Source organism: Montipora capricornis, chromosome 7, assembly GCF_036669925.1.
Source record: "Montipora capricornis isolate CH-2021 chromosome 7, ASM3666992v2, whole genome shotgun sequence".
Taxonomy (NCBI): Eukaryota; Metazoa; Cnidaria; class Anthozoa; order Scleractinia; family Acroporidae; genus Montipora; species Montipora capricornis.
Window position 1 is genome coordinate 38,864,027 of NC_090889.1, and position 17,500 is coordinate 38,881,526.

The following is a 17,500-nucleotide window of genomic DNA, read 5'->3' on the forward strand; positions in this document are numbered from 1 at the left end:
GCTAAAAGATCCTTTTTCTCAAACAAATGTCTGATCGCCGTCTTTTGCTCTGCTTTTAGCATGAATTTGATTCCATTTTCTTCCAAAGATCGTATCGTTTCCTTCAGCAACAGTTCAAACCGATCCGCCATGTTGAATATTGAATTGAGAAGACCGATGCCCTTGCATGATAGGTCGCTAACCAATCAGAACGACGGATTGAGTAATTCATAAAATCTGACCAATCAGGATTTTTACGTTCATTTGGTGGACGAAAAAAACCGAGAAAACAATAGCGTCCTTGCAGGCCGTCCCTCCTCCCTCCCTCCCTTCCTACACTCCGGCGCTCCTTTCTACGGCCTGCCACGCAGGCTAGTGAAATCCAAGAATTCTCACTGGGGCCATCTCGTACTAACGCGCCAAATCCCTTCGGGATTCAAGGATAAAATTCCCACGCGCTCATAGTCTCCTGGGTGTTCTGTTTCACACAGCTTTTATATAAATAGGCCTGTTTTGGCCTGGTTAATTCTCTTTTCGTTAAACGTTCGCCAGTCGATAGCTTGGCGTTTTTCTTTTTTCCGGTCATCGCTGTGCCATCTTCGAAGATTTTCTTCGTTTTCCATGACGGACCAAGTTCCTGTTGTTCCCGCGGATGGGGCTGTTGCAGCGGCCGTTGACCGTCCAGCCGTCGCTGCCGTTGAGAACAACGCACAGAACGCTAACGGCAACGTGGTTCCTGCGCCCCAACCTGCAGCTCCGGAGCCCGAGGTTAGTGTTTCTCTTGTCGTTGTATTCGTTTAGCTTGGTTCTCGCTTCTGCGTTATTTGTATTAGTTTTCGCGTTTGTGCTACCAATTTAGTTTTCGCATCTGTGTACAGATTTACAATTCTCGCGTCTGTGTTACTACTTTCGCGTTTGTGTTACCACTTTAGTTGGCGCCTGTGTATCAATTCAGTTTTCACGTCTGTATACAACTTTAGTTTTCCGTCTGTGTGACAAGTTTGGGTTTCGCGTCTGTGTTACCGGTTTAGTTTTTGCGTCTGTGTGACATATTTAATTTTTCGCGTTTGTGTGACAAATTTAGCTTTCCGTCTGTGTGACAAGTCTGTGCGACAAATTTAGTTTTCGCGTCTGTTTGACCCAATTTTAGTTTTTGCGTCTTCGTTCCAAGTTTAATCTTTTGAGTTTCTGTTACGAGTTTAGTTTTTTTTGCGTCTTGTGTTACAAGTTTGGTCTTCGCGTCTGTGTGAGAAGATTTTTCACCTGCGTGTGGAGCTTTCACTTTTTTCTCATTTTTTCCTTATCCCTTCGTAGGGTTATGAGGACTTCGACAAACAGTAGAGTCTTTGCAATCGGCCCTTAATGTTTCTAAAGTTATTCAGTCCTTGGAATCAGTTAGACTCCTTGCCTCTCGATCCTTTCGTCCTCCTTGCGGCCTTAGAACAACTGTCAGACCACGCTAGGGACGCGAACCACCCTCAACTCAAAGTTTGATGCTATTTTTAAAGAGTTCCCCCCCCCATCCCCTTGCAAACTCCAACTCACTTGCTGAAGTGGTGCTGCAACTCCTTAGGGATAAGGAGGAAAGAGATGTGGCTTCCCAGATCCGAAAGATTTTAAGGTCACTCTTTTCCTAAAAGTTCAGCTCCAGGACAGGCCTTTTGGGGAGACAATTCCGGCGCCCCGCGTCAGGGCCCCTATCCCGGAAGTTCATTTGGTCGCAGTGGACGTCTCACACCACAGTACTACCGGCCCGGAACCTTTACTAGGCGCTGTTTTAATTGCAGAAAAGTTGGTCATTTTGCTAGGTATTGCCCATTAGTCTCCGAAGTTGTTAAAAAGTGGCGTTTCTTTGCTATATGTTGGAGTTTCGGTGCCTTTGATCGTTTGCCTTGTTAGTTATCTCGGTGTCCTTCTGTACTGAAGTCCACGCCACATTATTTGCTTTGTCTATTACTTTGTGTTGGTTTCGCTTATCTTTTTTTCTTTCTAAGCTAACCGCTGGTATCCCTTCGAAGGGGTCTTCTTACGCCCTTAATTGCTCTGTCCCTGGACGGGGTATTTCGGGGCTGCTTCGCGGTTGGCTTTTCCCCTCTTCTATATCGTGTTTCACTGGCGCTTTTTTCGTTGTCCTTTTTGTTTTAGACGCCCCGTGCAAGAAACCTCGTTATGATTTTTGCGCGGACGAAGTCTCTTCAAATTTTGTTCAGTGGTGCAATTGGAAAAGGGAAAAGCCTCGCGTTGCAGGCCCGAACCCCTCGCCCTAAATGGTTTCCAAGGTTTTAAAGTTTGCAATAAAGCTTTTTGAGTTATGGGGAGAGTTACGGTCATCCGTGTATTTTGTTGGGACCTTACCACCCTGCCTAGCTTTCGGGAGTAGCAGCCCTGAGTTCATTCCGGTAGTTGCACCAGATCGAAATTCTCATCATGTAAACCAAATGAATACAGAGCGAACATTAACCGGAGTAACTGCAGAATATCCTGCCGCTTTGAAAGTAACCCATAGATGCGTGCATGGCTACGCAGTCGCTTTGTATTATATCAAGTGTCTTCTAAGAGAATACGCGGATACGCTGAGGAAAGCAACGCTCATCCCTTAGAAACAGTAAGTATCTTTCTAAGTGGACACGCGGATACACACTGTTGATCTCATGGAGGATTAACTATTATCCGATGAGCTTATCCTAAAGAGACAAAATAGATTTCCCTCCACCCAAATCCTCGAAAGAAACTCCTTGCTCGCCCCAATCCCTTACCTTATGGCGGTGCCCCTTTCAGAGAGCGCAATCGTTCTCAGGAAACGTTTGCCCAAAAAAAATGCATACACAAGTGTTATCAAGGGCAAACAGGAACTTTTTATTCTTTTTTTTCTTTTGTTTCCTTTTATTTTTAACGGGATTCGACCCATCCTTCGCTATTCTAGGCAATGTTACAGGGCGTTCCTGCAATTTTGAAACTTCTTGTTTCTTGCTTTATTTTCGAAGCTTTTTCTTCAAAGTGACATCAGCGATATCTGACTCAAATTTGTTGCTTCTTGGTGGTGACCCGTTATCTTTGATTTTCCCTGTTGATTTTGTAGACGTAATATTCTCCAAATCTTCTCTCTTTAGCTTCCTCTTTCTACCTTCGGAGTCTCTACATAATGTGGCTTCGTCATCCGCTTTGATGTCCTTTCTGACAAACAGTGCAACGAAAAATCCGGTGGTATAATCTTCAGTTGGTGAGGCACGAATGCTGTTCTCCGCTGTGAGAATTAAAAAAAAGATTCATGTGTCGAACACGCACCAGAATCGTACTTTCTGTCAATTACACTGCAAGTCTAGAGAGATAAAAAAAATGTAATTTATTACATGTAGTTCAGTGCTTCGGGGTTCGCGTGTGTTCAGTGCTTTTTCGTGGTTTGTGCGGACCATCCTGGTCACAGTCAGAAAAAAAGTTGATGATATGTGCCGAGAGAATTGTGCTTCTAAGGGCCTGTTTATATGAGGCCCTGTTAGGCGGGCTAGCCCGCTTTGCCGAGATCTCGGGTAATGTCTATTTTCTTTAGTCAAACTTCGGTTCGTTTATATAAGCAGGCGGGCTGGCATGATTGCCGAGATCCCGGTCTGAGATGCCGAGATCTCGGCAAGCCGGGCTAAAAAATTCTCAGGTAAACGGTTCAGCCCAGTTTGCCGGGATGAAAAAAAAAATGACTGTGAAGTTTGACGACTTAAATACTCTCCGTTCTTGAGATACAAAAGGAATTGTGACGCCCGAAAATGGCCCATAAAGTTTCGGGGCTTTCGAGAAACGGGCCCCAGCCCGCCTAACCGGGCTGTCTCGCCTCATATAAACAGGCCCTGAAATTCATCCTGGTAAACCGGTGCATCACGTTGCAAACGACCCCAACTTGTTTCACAGTCCCAGCGCGCTCAATTAGGAACTAGGGACCTTAAGATCTCCGACGGCGACTTCAGCAAAAACGTCACCTCAAAATATCCCTTTGCTTTATCATAATTCTTTCGCGGTTATTCTATCTCGTTCACTTCTTACAATTTGGGCGAAGCATCGTAAAAATAAATTGATACGAGCAGTTACAAAGTGAAAATAGAGAATGAAAGATTCTCTGTTGCATGCTCGCGTTGTCGTCAAAACCTCAAATTTACTAATTTCACGTCGTCCTGAATGCACTGAGCACCGCAATAATTCGCCCTAAAATCCGTGCTGCACGTGCAGCACGATTATTTATGCTCTTTTAACCAATGCTATCATTGTTTTGAACCGTTGTTGTTGCCGTCGCCGTCGTAAAATCTTAAGCTCCCTACTTTACGATCTATGACGACTCGTCGACGAAACGTCACCGCAAAATATAACTTTGCCCTTCCTTTTTAAGTCTTTTACGATTATTCCATCTTGTTCACGTCGTATATCGTGGGCAACGTATCCTAAAAATAAACTGGTATGAGCGGTTTCAGAGTAAAAATAGAGCATGAAGGTTCACATTTCTATGCTGATGTTGTCGTTGCAGCATCAAATTTGGTGATTTCACGTCATTGTTAAGCAGAGTATCGCAAAAAAATATGTGCTAAAATGCGTGGCGCACGTGCAACACGATCATTTTTCCCTTTTTAACCGATGATATTGGCCGTGTTTTCACGACAGCTGTTAGTCTCCTTCGCAGCCGCTCGGGCCAGAGTCACGCAACGCTCCCCGTTCCCACGCGCGGGGACGGGGAGCGTTGCGTGACTCCGGCCCGAGCGGCTGCGAAGGAGACTAGACAGCTGTTGTCTCGCTTGACATTCCTGAAAATGGTTTGTTTGAAGACTTCGTTAAGCGACTTATAAATTATATGTGTTTCCGAGGGTAAGATTAAATGAGAGCACGTGCCAATACAATAATAGAAATAGTAAAATGGCACGCCTGTTGTATTTCCGATTTGAATAAGCACAAGAGACTCCTGACTGGCCGAACGTAATTGCCAACTCGCTTAAGCTATACTTGGTTCTGTGGCTTAAATTTAATGGGAATTCCACTTAAATTTGCCGACTCGCTTAACTTTAAACCAGTGGGGAAAGAAACTGTTTTCAAGGAATTTTCGATTGTCACTCGCTAAGCAACCTGAAAAACCGTTCGTGAAAACACGGCCATTATTGTTTTGTTGCGTTGTCGTTTCCGTAGAAGTTGTCGTTTCTTAAAGTCGCTCATGATTTAATTTCATCAGTCAAACCGAGAAATATGACTGGCTCTCGTTCAAACCTACCTCCTTGAAACACAGCTTTTCCACGGTGAGTCCAAGAAGGAAGACAATGCTCAAGAGTAAAGCTCTGACTGTTCGCTTTCAAAGCCGCTTGAACCACATCCTCATTTTCCTCAAATTTGTTCGATGAATAAGAAAATCAAAAAAGAAGTAGAGTTATAAGAAAATCCCCACTACTTTAAAATCGAAGATGTAGCTCTTTTTCGATAGTGACTTGGAGACACTCGAACAAGATTCTGGCGACGAATGTTCCGAATATACACCCAGGATACAAATTGTCGAAATGAAGGAAATCATTTGCTATTATAATTTAGGAGATGTTAGATGTTAACCCCGGTGAATGAAACGAAGAGATGGTTTCTTCGATGGTGCCTCGGGGATACTCGGAAAAACTCCGAGTGCTCCTCGGTTGGGGTCGACCTTCCGTGGTACAGAGCTTCTGACAGGGTGCGCAGGTGCAGGACCACACAATTCTATCAAACCCGCACAACAACGCACAATTCCTAAAAATCCGCAAAATCCTGCACAATACTGAGTGAAATGCTTGGAGTTTTTATAACTACACGTTTTACTGTTTATAACCAAGATTGAAACCTTTTCAAGTAAAATAAAACAGACATTTCATCAAGCAAACGTAGAGTGTGGTGTATTTTTTATGATAGCGTATGTTCTGTAGAGGCAACTTTAGCTACTAACGAAATCTTCTTTTTTGCGAACTTCAATCGCCGCTTAGCCTGCGTCGCAGACGAAATCTAACAAAGGTTAGTAATGACGAAATGGTATATGAAATGAATCATATATGAACTGCGGATATGAAATCAAGTGAAGCTATGATCTTCGCAGTTATGAGCGCAATTTTTGCAATTGCGTAGAGAAGCCTGAAAAATTTTTAGGACTTCAACAGGGTTTGAACCCGCGACCCCGCGACTCCGGTGCGACACCCCAACCAACTGAGCCATGAAGCAAAAATTGCGCTCATAACTGCGAAGATCATAGCTTCACTTGATTTCATATCCGCAGTTCATATATGATTCATTTCATATACCATTTCGTCATTGATGCATTCCTCACGAGACCATTAGAACCCAAAAATTGCAAAAATTGCGCTCATAACTGCGAAGATCATAGCTTCACTTGATTTCATATCCGCAGTTCATATATGATTCATTTCATATACCATTTCGTCATTGATGCATTCCTCACGGGACCATTAGAACCCACAAATGACCAGCTCCCGACGTCGGTGGCTTCATGGCTCGGTTGGTGGGGGCGTCGCACCGGAGTCGCGGGGTCGCGGGTTCAAACCCCGTTGAAGTCCTGAATTTTTCAGGCTTCTCTACGCAATTGCAAAAATTGCGCTCATAGCTGCGAAGATCATAGCTTCACTTGATTTCATATCCGCAGTTCATATATGATTCATTTCATATACCATTTCGTCATTGATTCATTCCTCACGAGACCATTAGAACCCACAAATGACCAGCTCCCGACGTAGGTGGCTTCATGGCTCGGTTGGTTGGGGCGTCGCACCGGAGTCGTGGGGTCGCGGGTTCAAACCCCGTTGAAGTCCTGAATTTTTCAGGCTTCTCTACGCAATTGCAAAAATTGCGCTCATAACTGCGAAGATCATAGCTTCACTTGATTTAAAGGTTAGTAACGTGTGCGAAGCAGCGCCGGGATCCTTGTTATGGACCCCCAACGGACTCAAGCGGACATGCGTTTCCAATTTCCTTTTAACCTGATTGGCTATTACCAGTCTTGTGCGCCAATTGATGGCGTATCGAACAATTGATTTTTTAAGGTGATTCCTCAGTATTGCAATGCGCATACTGACTGCGCATTTGGTGTGTTAAGGTCAAATTTGCAAAATTGTAAATATGGCGTAAGTGGATCATACACGCTGAAACAGTTCTCAAAACACGTGAGAGAAGTTGTGAATGACCCATAACTCTTTGCGAATTATCCCCTTTCAATAAGAAATAATTTTTTTTTTTTTTTATCGGAAGGAAAAAAAGATAAAGCTAAAAACGTACACAGAGCCCCTTACCCACGGATGTAAATTATGATCTTGAAAACAACGACTCGAGAAACGTTTTGAGTCGACGTCGTTTTAAGTTGAGTGATTTTCCCATAAACAATATAAGAAAGTTTTCCATATGCTCTGGACTTTCTATCTATCAGGTGCTTTTTCAAGTGTTACTTTAAAAACCCTCTTGTTTAGCTACCGCAAAATGTACCCTAAGGCGATGAAATAACGGGCATGTTTAGTATCAGTACAGGCATCAATTGGGTAAGATTGGCCTATTATATCTCTTAAGCAAGCACGGTGACTTATCATTTTTATCGTGGTTCTCAAAACAGGGACCGGTGGGAACATTCAGGGAAAGTTTCAAGAAAATCGTTCGAATTAACCCTAACCCTAAGTCGAATTACGGCTACCACAATGATACCATACAGTACAACAATAGTCTAAGCATAGTTAGTAACGAATTTTGACACGGCTGGTCAACCGTTCTCTTGAGCCTCGATACGGTGAGACCAAATAAGTGAGCGGTTGACTAGCCGTGTCAAAATTCTTTGCAAGTGAGCCTCGAAGGAGTTTGAAAATTTGAATATTTTTCGCCGTTTCTCAGTAATGGATACTCGCTGGACCTTGAAACTTGGTCAAGGAGAAGTAAATTTATCCGTATAGCCATCGCCGGAGTTTGAGCGTGACTGATGCCGGAGAAGTGTGATTTTATCGGCGAGATTTGAGGTAAACTAGAAATTACTTTCCAGCCTTTCCTTTACTTAGGTACGAGTCACAACTCGGGAATTTGAAAAGTCGCTTAAATCGCATTCAATCAGGCAAAAAACCACACAAAAAGCGAGAAATTCACCACGACAATAAAGTACGGCTTTTTTATTGAGAACTTTTGCGGGTAAATATTTTTTTCAGTCTGTTATTAAAAAATTTATCGGAAGGAAAAAAAGATATAGCTAAAAACGTACACAGAGCCCCTTACCAAGGAATGTAAATTATGATCTTGAAAACAACGACTCGAGAAACGTTTTGAGTCGACGTTGTTTTAAGTTGAGTGATTTTCCCATAAACTATATAAGAAAGTGTTCTATATGCTCTAGACTTTCTATCTATCAGGTGCTTTTTCAAGTGTTACTTTAAAAACCCTCTCTTTTAGCTACCGCAAAATGTACCCTAAGGCGATGAAATAACGCGCGTGTTTAGTATCAGTACAGGCATCAATGGGGTAAGATTGTACCATTATATCTCTTTAACAAGCACGGTGACTTATCATTTTTATTGTAGTTCTCAAAACAGGGATTAGTAGGGAACATTCAGGGAATTTGAACCTGGCAAAGTTTCCATGGAAACTAAAGAGTCAAGTGTGTTGTAGCTAAGAATTTAGTTCTGGTTGTCTTTGCAACGAATCTCCCTAAGTGATATAATAATTTCACTTGGCTCCAAATTAAGGCCACAAGACTGAGAGTGTTCCTGGTTTGCTTGCTTCAGTCAACTTTTATTTCGTTTATTCTCGTACTTAACACTTTAACTCATACCTCTTGATGAACAGAGCATGTTGAATACACGACTCTCTTTACCAAAGGAAAGGACAACGCATGGTTCAAGACTGATAACTGAAACGTGGCCAGAGATTCAAGTCTCTTCTACGGAGGAAGCGAAAGAGAAAATCAAATACAAAGAAACTATAACAAGAGGCAGTTGGCTAGTGCGCGGCTTTCGGAGCGAGAGGTCCCCGGTTCGATCCTCGGTGACTTAAACGTCTGTTTCGAGTTTCCTCTGATCCGTGTAGCTTTAGCTTTAAATACCCGTAAAACGGAGCACTGACTGAGGGAGGGAGGGGGGGGGGGGGGTTTTAAGGGCGCACCGTTGCCTTTGGCTTCCATTGATACCAGCCTCGTAGCTCAAGGAACTACCGACGTTCAATAAAGTGACTTTACCTTTACCTTTAAGATACATTTTCAAGAAAACAGTGGAGAAAATATTGCAATGGAGAAGCCTGAAAATTTCAGGACTTCAACGGGGTTTGAGCCTGTAACCTCGCGATGCGGGCGCAACGCTCTAACCAACTGAGCTACGAAGCCACTAATATTGAAAGCTTGTCATTTGGGGGTTTAAATGTTCCTGTGTCGGAATAAATCAACGAACGAAATGATATATGAAATGAATCATATCTTGAAATGCGGATATGAAATCAAGTGAGGCTATGATCCTCGCAGTTACGACCGCAATTTTAGCAATTGCATAGCTTCACTTGAATGCATATCCGCAGTTCATTATATGATTCATTTCATATATTATTTAGATTGTTGACAATAGCAGTAATCAAAGATTCATGATCATAACGCAAAGCAAGAACACTAAATTGAGTGCAAAGTGCTGGAAAACGAATCCCAAGAATGTAAGAAAATGAAAGGGAAAGTAGCAATTGCCATCCAGTTTTTAATCCAATCACCCAATGTAGCTTTGGAAAACACAACTAACATTCGCTACATTACATTTGACACTATGGAATACCTCTTTTTTTAGCCAGCGCATTTGGCAGAACATTAAGCCTTACTCACAAATAAGGCGGAGTATGTACCTTTTTCTCAGCTGTTTCTTGTTCCTCGTCTACAAGTCTATCCATTCTGGTCGTGATACCAGACCCACTGCAAGATGGATCAACCACAATGTACTCAACTTTGCTGTATTTCTCGTCAAAGGGATCAACCTGACTCATTCCAAATTAAAGGATTTGACGAGAACATGGGCATACAGTGAATCAAATAACCGAGTTCGAGGTCCGTACTGTAAAATTATGAACTGCTTCGCGCTTGGGTCATAAATCGACGGGAAAATACAAGGATCCGTAATTTTACAGTACCGACCACGAAAATGAGGTTAGTAAGATGTTTATTATATCTCTCTGGTTATGTATGGTAATCTGAGCCGTGAGGGAAAGGAAACTAGTTTTAATAGCCAATCACAGGGCACGTACTATCTGAGAGATATAATAAAAATGGATTATTGTACAACGTGATTAAGATGGAATAATTTTGAAATCCTCACAATTAGCATAAAGTTATAAACCTTGAAGTGGTCTTCTGTAGATATTACTTTTACTCAAAATGGCTAATATAAACTTTATTCCTGGTATTGTCATTGCCATTGACAAGTGTTTTAGATTTTAACTCCCTTCTAGAGAGAGTTCACTTGACAGAGAGACACTAACTTAATACCAACCTCCAGAAAACTACAGTTTGTCGTTGTAACACAGTCTACTCCAGCTGTTTTCATCAGCTTTTCCATTACTGATAGCCTCTTCTTGTCAGTGTCAAATCCAAATATTTTTCTGCAGGAAGGAAATGATGGTTGACAGAGCATTCAAAATATGAGCATCTGAAAAGAAGATTCATCTTAACTCCAATATACAATCCCATGTAAAACATAAAAAGAAGAGAAGCTGTCAAGTCTCGGACAAGTTGATGGAAAGAGGAAAGCATACATATTTTGTAAGGTTTCGCTAATGACACGGGAGTGCATTCATTATGTATGATTCATGTTAACTGCAGAAGTATTTTAGGCGTGTTTGTTGATGTTGAATCCCTCGGGGCTACTAGGCTATGAAAGAGCCATTTGAGGGCATCTCTTTCAACTTTGCTTTATTGTTTTTCCACTGCTATATTTTCCTTATGGTGATAATGTAAACCCTCGCTGTATCATGTATCATTCAATAAACGAGATGCCCGCCCCTGATGCTGTGTTTGTGTTTATTAAGATTAGTTACAAAATATTTTATAACCGTTTCAAGGTGATTAGAGTATAAGATATAATTTTGAATCATAGTCAATGAAAAAAAGGAAATATTAAACTGTTAAATTTTGAAGACACTATTAAAGGATGAGAAAGAGAGAGAGTCAGAGTGAATAAGTCATGGGGTGCCCAAAAATAAGAAATATTAATAAATAATACTTAAATTGATTGACTGATCATACCCTTTATTGCTCATTATGCTTGCTACATGGCTACTTTTGTTCCCTGGGGCTGCGCAGGCATCTATCACATGAGAACCAGGGGAGGTAGCAAGACATGAGCTGGAATACAGCTGGCCTATACAGAAAATATTCAAAGAATGGTGAGATCCCAATACTCATTACCATCACTGGATGTGATCTTGTTGAAAGCAGGTGACAAGGGTATTCTGACCTTGTATCATGTATCATTGAAAATTAAAGAATGTACTGTAATGGGCTTCCTGCATGGAAAAAATTATTGACAAAGGAATTGAACAATAGTACATTATATGTGTGTGGCAGACATACACGTCAGGTGTACTGTACCTGTATGCTGTAGTGACCTTAATTTAATGGAAAGTTCTGAAGCATCCGTTTAGGATATACCACGGCAAATAGTGGCTTAATTCCCCTTCTGGATAGATCCCTGGGCATTGGAGAGACAGACGAGGAGATGGACAGGAACGCCTCATACATAACCAATAAAACTGCAAGCTACCGGTCATTGAATTGTTAAATGATGGACAATGCTGGAGTCCGACTTTTTCTAATAGGCCATTTCCGAGTTCATGTCTGCCTTCTCTTCAAAGCGAGTCTACATGTAAGTGCGAAGTTTTTGTGATGGTAATTAGTTCTACTTTACATATGAATAAAAAATAATATTCATAACAAAAACTTTGCACTTAGACTCGCTTTGAAGAGGACGCAGGCACAAACTCGGAAATGGCTTATTAAATTTGCCTCAGACAAACACTAATTGTCTTATTGAAGATTTACAAAGTATTACACAACACATGTTTGTTTAGGAACATGTTTTGCCTTTCAAAGACATTTCATAACTATAATAGAAATGAGTGGGTTCATTTGGACGGATGGTCTTGTAACACGGGATTGCTCGTTTGTGGCAGAATAAATTCGGTTCAGTTTTGTTTTTTCTATTTTTGAGTTCTTAATAGCCATCACTACAAACAGGTTAAAACGTCATGTTAACAGTTGTACCTTGTCTTGAAGGAGGATTTCTCCATTGACATACAAAGGATGATCATGGAGATCAGTGCCAGAAGGGAAAACCAGTACATCTGAAAAGTGTTCATCACACAAGAACTGCTTAGTGTGTATGGCTTTGCTCTACAAGCAAAAGGAAAGAAAGTTCTCAAGAAAGGCACTTGGAAAAAATCCAGCAGCATAAGGGATGAAATTCCCTTGAATATTGATACTAAAATAACCGTAACCGATTCTACAATGCAGCTGGGAGATCTGCCACGAAAAGTAGGGTACCTGAAAACGTTTTTCATATGCAAAACAATATTATTTTGGGATTTTGAAAATAACCTACAATCTTGGACAAAAAGGGTTGAGAATATTAAAAGCAGGGGTTATTTTGCGCAATACGTCCTCAATATCGCACATTATTAGCGATCCCCCTCCCCCCTAAAACCAATGTTGATAAGCCCAGGTTCGATATGCTTTGTTTCGTCTAGCAACATTGATCAGGGGGGGTGGGGGCAAAAAGAGAGCTCTTATTTTTCATACTCGTGATCGAAGTTTAGTCCAAAAGCAGAGTTTTCTCAACAATTTTGTCCAAGATTGTAGACTTTCGTTTAGGTGCCTATCACCTCAAATCACATTTCCACTTCATTAATTCTCGGAAATCATCCCAAATACATTGTCAGTGTTGTTTTTGAAACCTTTTGATTGAAATTTCACTTTTTTGTTGGCTTTGAAAGATGAGAAACGTGGTCATTCTTTGATCAATAACCAAGCAATGAAGTCAGGGAAATGGTTAAACGGTTTTTGAGTGGAACTAGACCTTGCTAAGAAAAAGGTGGAGAGGGTTGTCAATGGAATTGTCCCTGTACCTGCGTGACAAAAGATGCTACATTAGTTTGATTAGGTTGCTCATAACCACTTTCTTTGAAATGTTGGGTTACATGTTCCATGGAGGTCTTTATTGTGTTAACTCTGACATAACGTGGGATCAAATCTACATGTATGTGAAACATCAAAAGAAATTAGTACATATGTCATCATCAGGCCTTCTGATATTACGCGATGGTGCGATTTCGCACAATCGACCTCAAATCGCATCCGATCGCACAATTCACGAAAAATCGCATAATTCACAAAAGGACGCACAAAATTCATAAAATGAAACATAAATCAACACGTTTCTTAGAAATTCCTGCATAAATACGCCATTTTTAAGATGATTTATGTTGGAAAAAGGCTAAAAAACCTGTCACCTTCGATTTCGTAAACATTCGAAGTTCAAGGCTTTATTTTTCATGTCGGGGACCTGGTACGAGTCTCCTTCTATTGGTGCAACATAAACACTCCGTTATATACACAGCACTGAAATGACACAGTTGCCTTCTCTTAGAAAAGAGATTTGTGAAAAATAAGCGAAGTTGTAAGTTTTTCGGCAAAATGTAGTTTCTTTCGTTGAAAACTGATAAAAACTTACTCGTGGATAAGTTTTTTGTGAAAACGCTCGCTTTTTCTTCGACGAAGAAGGAAGTTCCCATCTTCCGCCCAATCTGACAGCTCACGATCGAGCAAGAAAGTACCTCACAGGTACGCTCCACGTGGACGATGGACTGATGTTTTTCTCGTCGTGCAATATTAGGGCCTTTTATACGAGAGAAAATAAGCCGCGGCTTACTCTGGCCACGGTGTACAAAATACGCAAAAGGAACTATTTATACGAATATATATTCCCAGGTCAATATAAGCCGCGGCTTGAAAAAGACGTGAACGTAGATTTTGTACCATTTATACGGGGTGAACATTCGAGTCTTCTGTAAGCCGCGGCCAGAGAAAGCCGCAGCTTATTTTCTCTCGTATAAATGGGGGTATGGACCTATTGTGATTGACCATCTTCGTAAGTTCGTGGTTGACAAGCACCTTGATCATTCATTTGGCATGTTAGCTGTGTCGGTAACCGGTCGTTTCGCCTACGGGTCGTTTCGCCTACTGTCTGTTCGCCTACGTATCATGTCGGTTCGCCTACGTCCAATATGTCAGTTCGCCTACGATTCATATGTAAGCTTTGAAACTGAATTGTTTTAAAGTCCTTGTCGAACCTCACAGAAAAAAACTGTGACGGCTAGCTGAGGCGTTATTTCTGTAGACTTGTGTCTTGAGCGGGGTCCTTTAGCGGCCTATACTAGAGAAAGGGAGACTTTTCATTAACATATCAATAAAGGACAACGTACGTAAGAAATTAGCTCGTTCTCACTTTAATTACTGGGCGGTTCAATCAGACCTCTCAACCTCAAAACACCGAAAATCTGGAGACTGATGTCAAAAAATCTGGAGATTTCAGTAAAAATCTGGAGATTGATCGACCGGCAGACACAACCAAGTAAACACAGGTTCTTAATAAGAGAAAGTGTTTTTTCCTGCTTATATTTTTTTAAAAACATGTGTGGACCTTAACAACACAGGAATAAACTTTATTTTCACAGCTTCAATACTCACAGCTTAAGTCCAGCCACTAACGTGTGAGTACTGAGCTGATCTCATTGCTCAGGCTCCAGTTGTTCGAAGGGTGGATAGCACTATCCACTGGATAACTCAATTGCTTTTGCTAGTGTTTATCCGGTGGATAGCGTTATACAAAATGATAGTCATGGTACGGTGTTTAAGACGTAGGCGAACTGACATATTGGATGTAGGCGAATCGACTCTAGACGTAGGCGAACAGACAGTAGGCGAAACGACCCGTAGGCGAAACGACCGTAATTCGCTGTGTCCTTTCAACTTTTAACGTGGTGTACCGGTAGTGCAGAAGACCTCATTTTTTTTATTTATCCCAACTAATGTCGATCGAGATACATAATTACTGTTCCTTTGTGTTCAAAATGTCTTTAGAGCAGCAAAAAAGTGTTTTTCTTAACCTGAAACCTTATAAAACAAGGTTAAAATTGCTGAGAAAAAAATCGCATAATTTACATTATTTATCGCATAATTGGCCTTTCTAATCGCACAATCTGCCCTGAAAAAATCGCATAATTTGCATTTTTTAATCGCACCCTATCAGAAGGCCTGCATCATAAATCTCTGTTAATAACACATGAATGTAATACATGTCAAAAAGCTTACTCTGTTCATGAACACTCCACAAAAATTAACATTTCTCTCTGAGTAAAAGAAATGTCCGTTATGGAGTTAAAGAGAAGAACACAAGGAAACAAGTTTTGAATGTTCATCTACCATCATGTATTTTATAATAATTATGGTTGGGATCTATCTTGAGTATCAAATTAAGTCATTTTTACCAAGTTTGAGGTTTAATTTATCCCTAAGGCACTAAGCTATCTATATGTTTAAGGATTAAAACCAACATTTGTAATGAAAAGAATTTGTGGGGATGTTTCAGCTGTTCACTCCGACCCACTGCCATGCAATGAAAACTGACCAAAGTTGGTTCACTTGCAAGGGGATATAGTTTTTGAGTGGAAATAAAAGTTGTTAACCCAGCCACTCCTAAACCACCCTGGACATCCCCCACTGACGAGTAAAATCGTCTGGTGTTAGACTGAGTAAAATCTATTGAGTCCCACTCCTAGAGGTCAATGGGTTAAAATCATGTAATCTAGACAATTTGTAAACTAGATGAAATCTAATGTCACTTTGTGAACAGTGGCTGCACAAGACTAATTCAATCAAAATAACTTCCTCGCTGTGCAAAACATAAATTATCACATTTTAGTGCATGCCTTTATCTAAGATCTGCTTGGGTAAGAGGTCCTTATTCTTATAAACCTTGGCTTTGATCTTGAAACGAGCCAAACATGACTGCAGTGCAGACTTGTGTTTGGTGACACTGTGCTTCAAATCTCCACCACACTGAATCCCTTGACCAAACAGGAAGTCATACACTAACACAAGGGCATGATAATGCCTGAGCTACAAAAAACATACAAAATGATTAACTCACATAAATGACAGCAAAAAGAAAAAACAGTACTTCAGTCACATCAATATGAGAAATTTTTTTTCATAAAATCATTATATAATACAGGTCGTCTGTACTGTACATATGTAAATACAATGTGCAAATTAACCACCATGCCTTAGTGCTATGACAGAAATAATAATAAGAATTATTATTAAAATGTTATTAAACGTTCGACCTCAGATACTGCATTTCTAGTTTTCTGATTGGTTCACTCAATCTCCATTATAAACTCATAATTTCACGTATACCATAATGACCTAAAATGGAAACTGATTAAGTGTTAAGTAAACTGATTGACTTTAATTTCCAAGTGTCCAAGCGTTCAGAATTTTAATGAAAATTAAATAAAACAATATTTCATTCCATTCGCACTTGTTGGATATGAGACTGGTTATAGCCAACTCTGCGCTATTCACCTTGTTGGCTATTAAATTTAACCATCTGATCTCCAACATGCAATCATGGAATAACTTATTCGCTAATTATTTCTTAGGCAGTAAATGTTTCCTAGGCGTCAAAGGCAGGCTAGTTAGCAATGGTATTATGAAACCTTTTCAAACGCAATTATTGCAGGGCAACCCTAAAACCCCGAATCCGGAATCCGGAATCACAGGTCATTGTTTTAGCAATACAGAGAGTAAAAACATTACTATCCTAAACATTCATAAAAGGTAACCTAAGGTCTAAAAACGTTTTTTTTAGGCCTAATTAGGCCTAAGGTTAGCTTTTATGAATGTTTAGGATAGTTTTTACTCTCTGTATTGGTAAAACAATGACCTGTGATTCCGGATTCTGGATTCCGGGTTTTAGGGTTGCCTATTATTGCACAAGTAGAATTCAAGTTACAATGTACATTACTTTAATTTATGGCTTTCTTCAAGTAAACAAATTGTATGCTGTAAATTTATACCACCGCAAACCACTTGGCACTACCACTTACATTGAGCTTTTTGCTACTTTCAGAAGTCAAAATAGTTACCTTTTTCTCTAGATTCAAAAGTTTTGTCTGCTCAAAGATTTCCTCCAGAACTGCTTTGTCTAAGAAAAAGAAATTAATATGAGCAAACAAAATTTTATTGTGATAAATTATGGCAAAATGATTTTATAATATTAATATCATACTCTAAAATATTAATGACATACATGTACTCTAGTACTCCAGTAAAGATGTAGGGGAATGACTAAAGTATACCTTACCACCATTTTTTAGTATTTGGCAGTATTCTCTGATGGCATCAGAATACAACAGATGTCATCCTCATTCAATCACAAGCAAATAAGTACCAGCCAAAGGGCATTCTGCAGTT

At 40.4% G+C, this 17,500-nt stretch overlaps 1 protein-coding gene and 1 pseudogene across 1 annotated transcript in view; both read right to left on the minus strand.

Moving 5' to 3' along the window:
- Positions 1-131, minus strand: part of LOC138055928 (putative ATP-dependent DNA helicase Q1) — a 486-nt gene extending 355 nt beyond the window's left edge. Inside the window, exon 1 of the mRNA XM_068901792.1 lies at positions 1-131. This exon is cut by the window's left edge and continues 355 nt beyond it. Coding sequence (XP_068757893.1) covers positions 1-131 — 131 coding nt within the window.
- A 2,683-nt stretch (positions 132-2,814) lies between these two features.
- Positions 2,815-17,500, minus strand: part of LOC138057157 (28S rRNA (cytosine-C(5))-methyltransferase-like) — a 16,051-nt pseudogene continuing 1,365 nt past the window's right edge.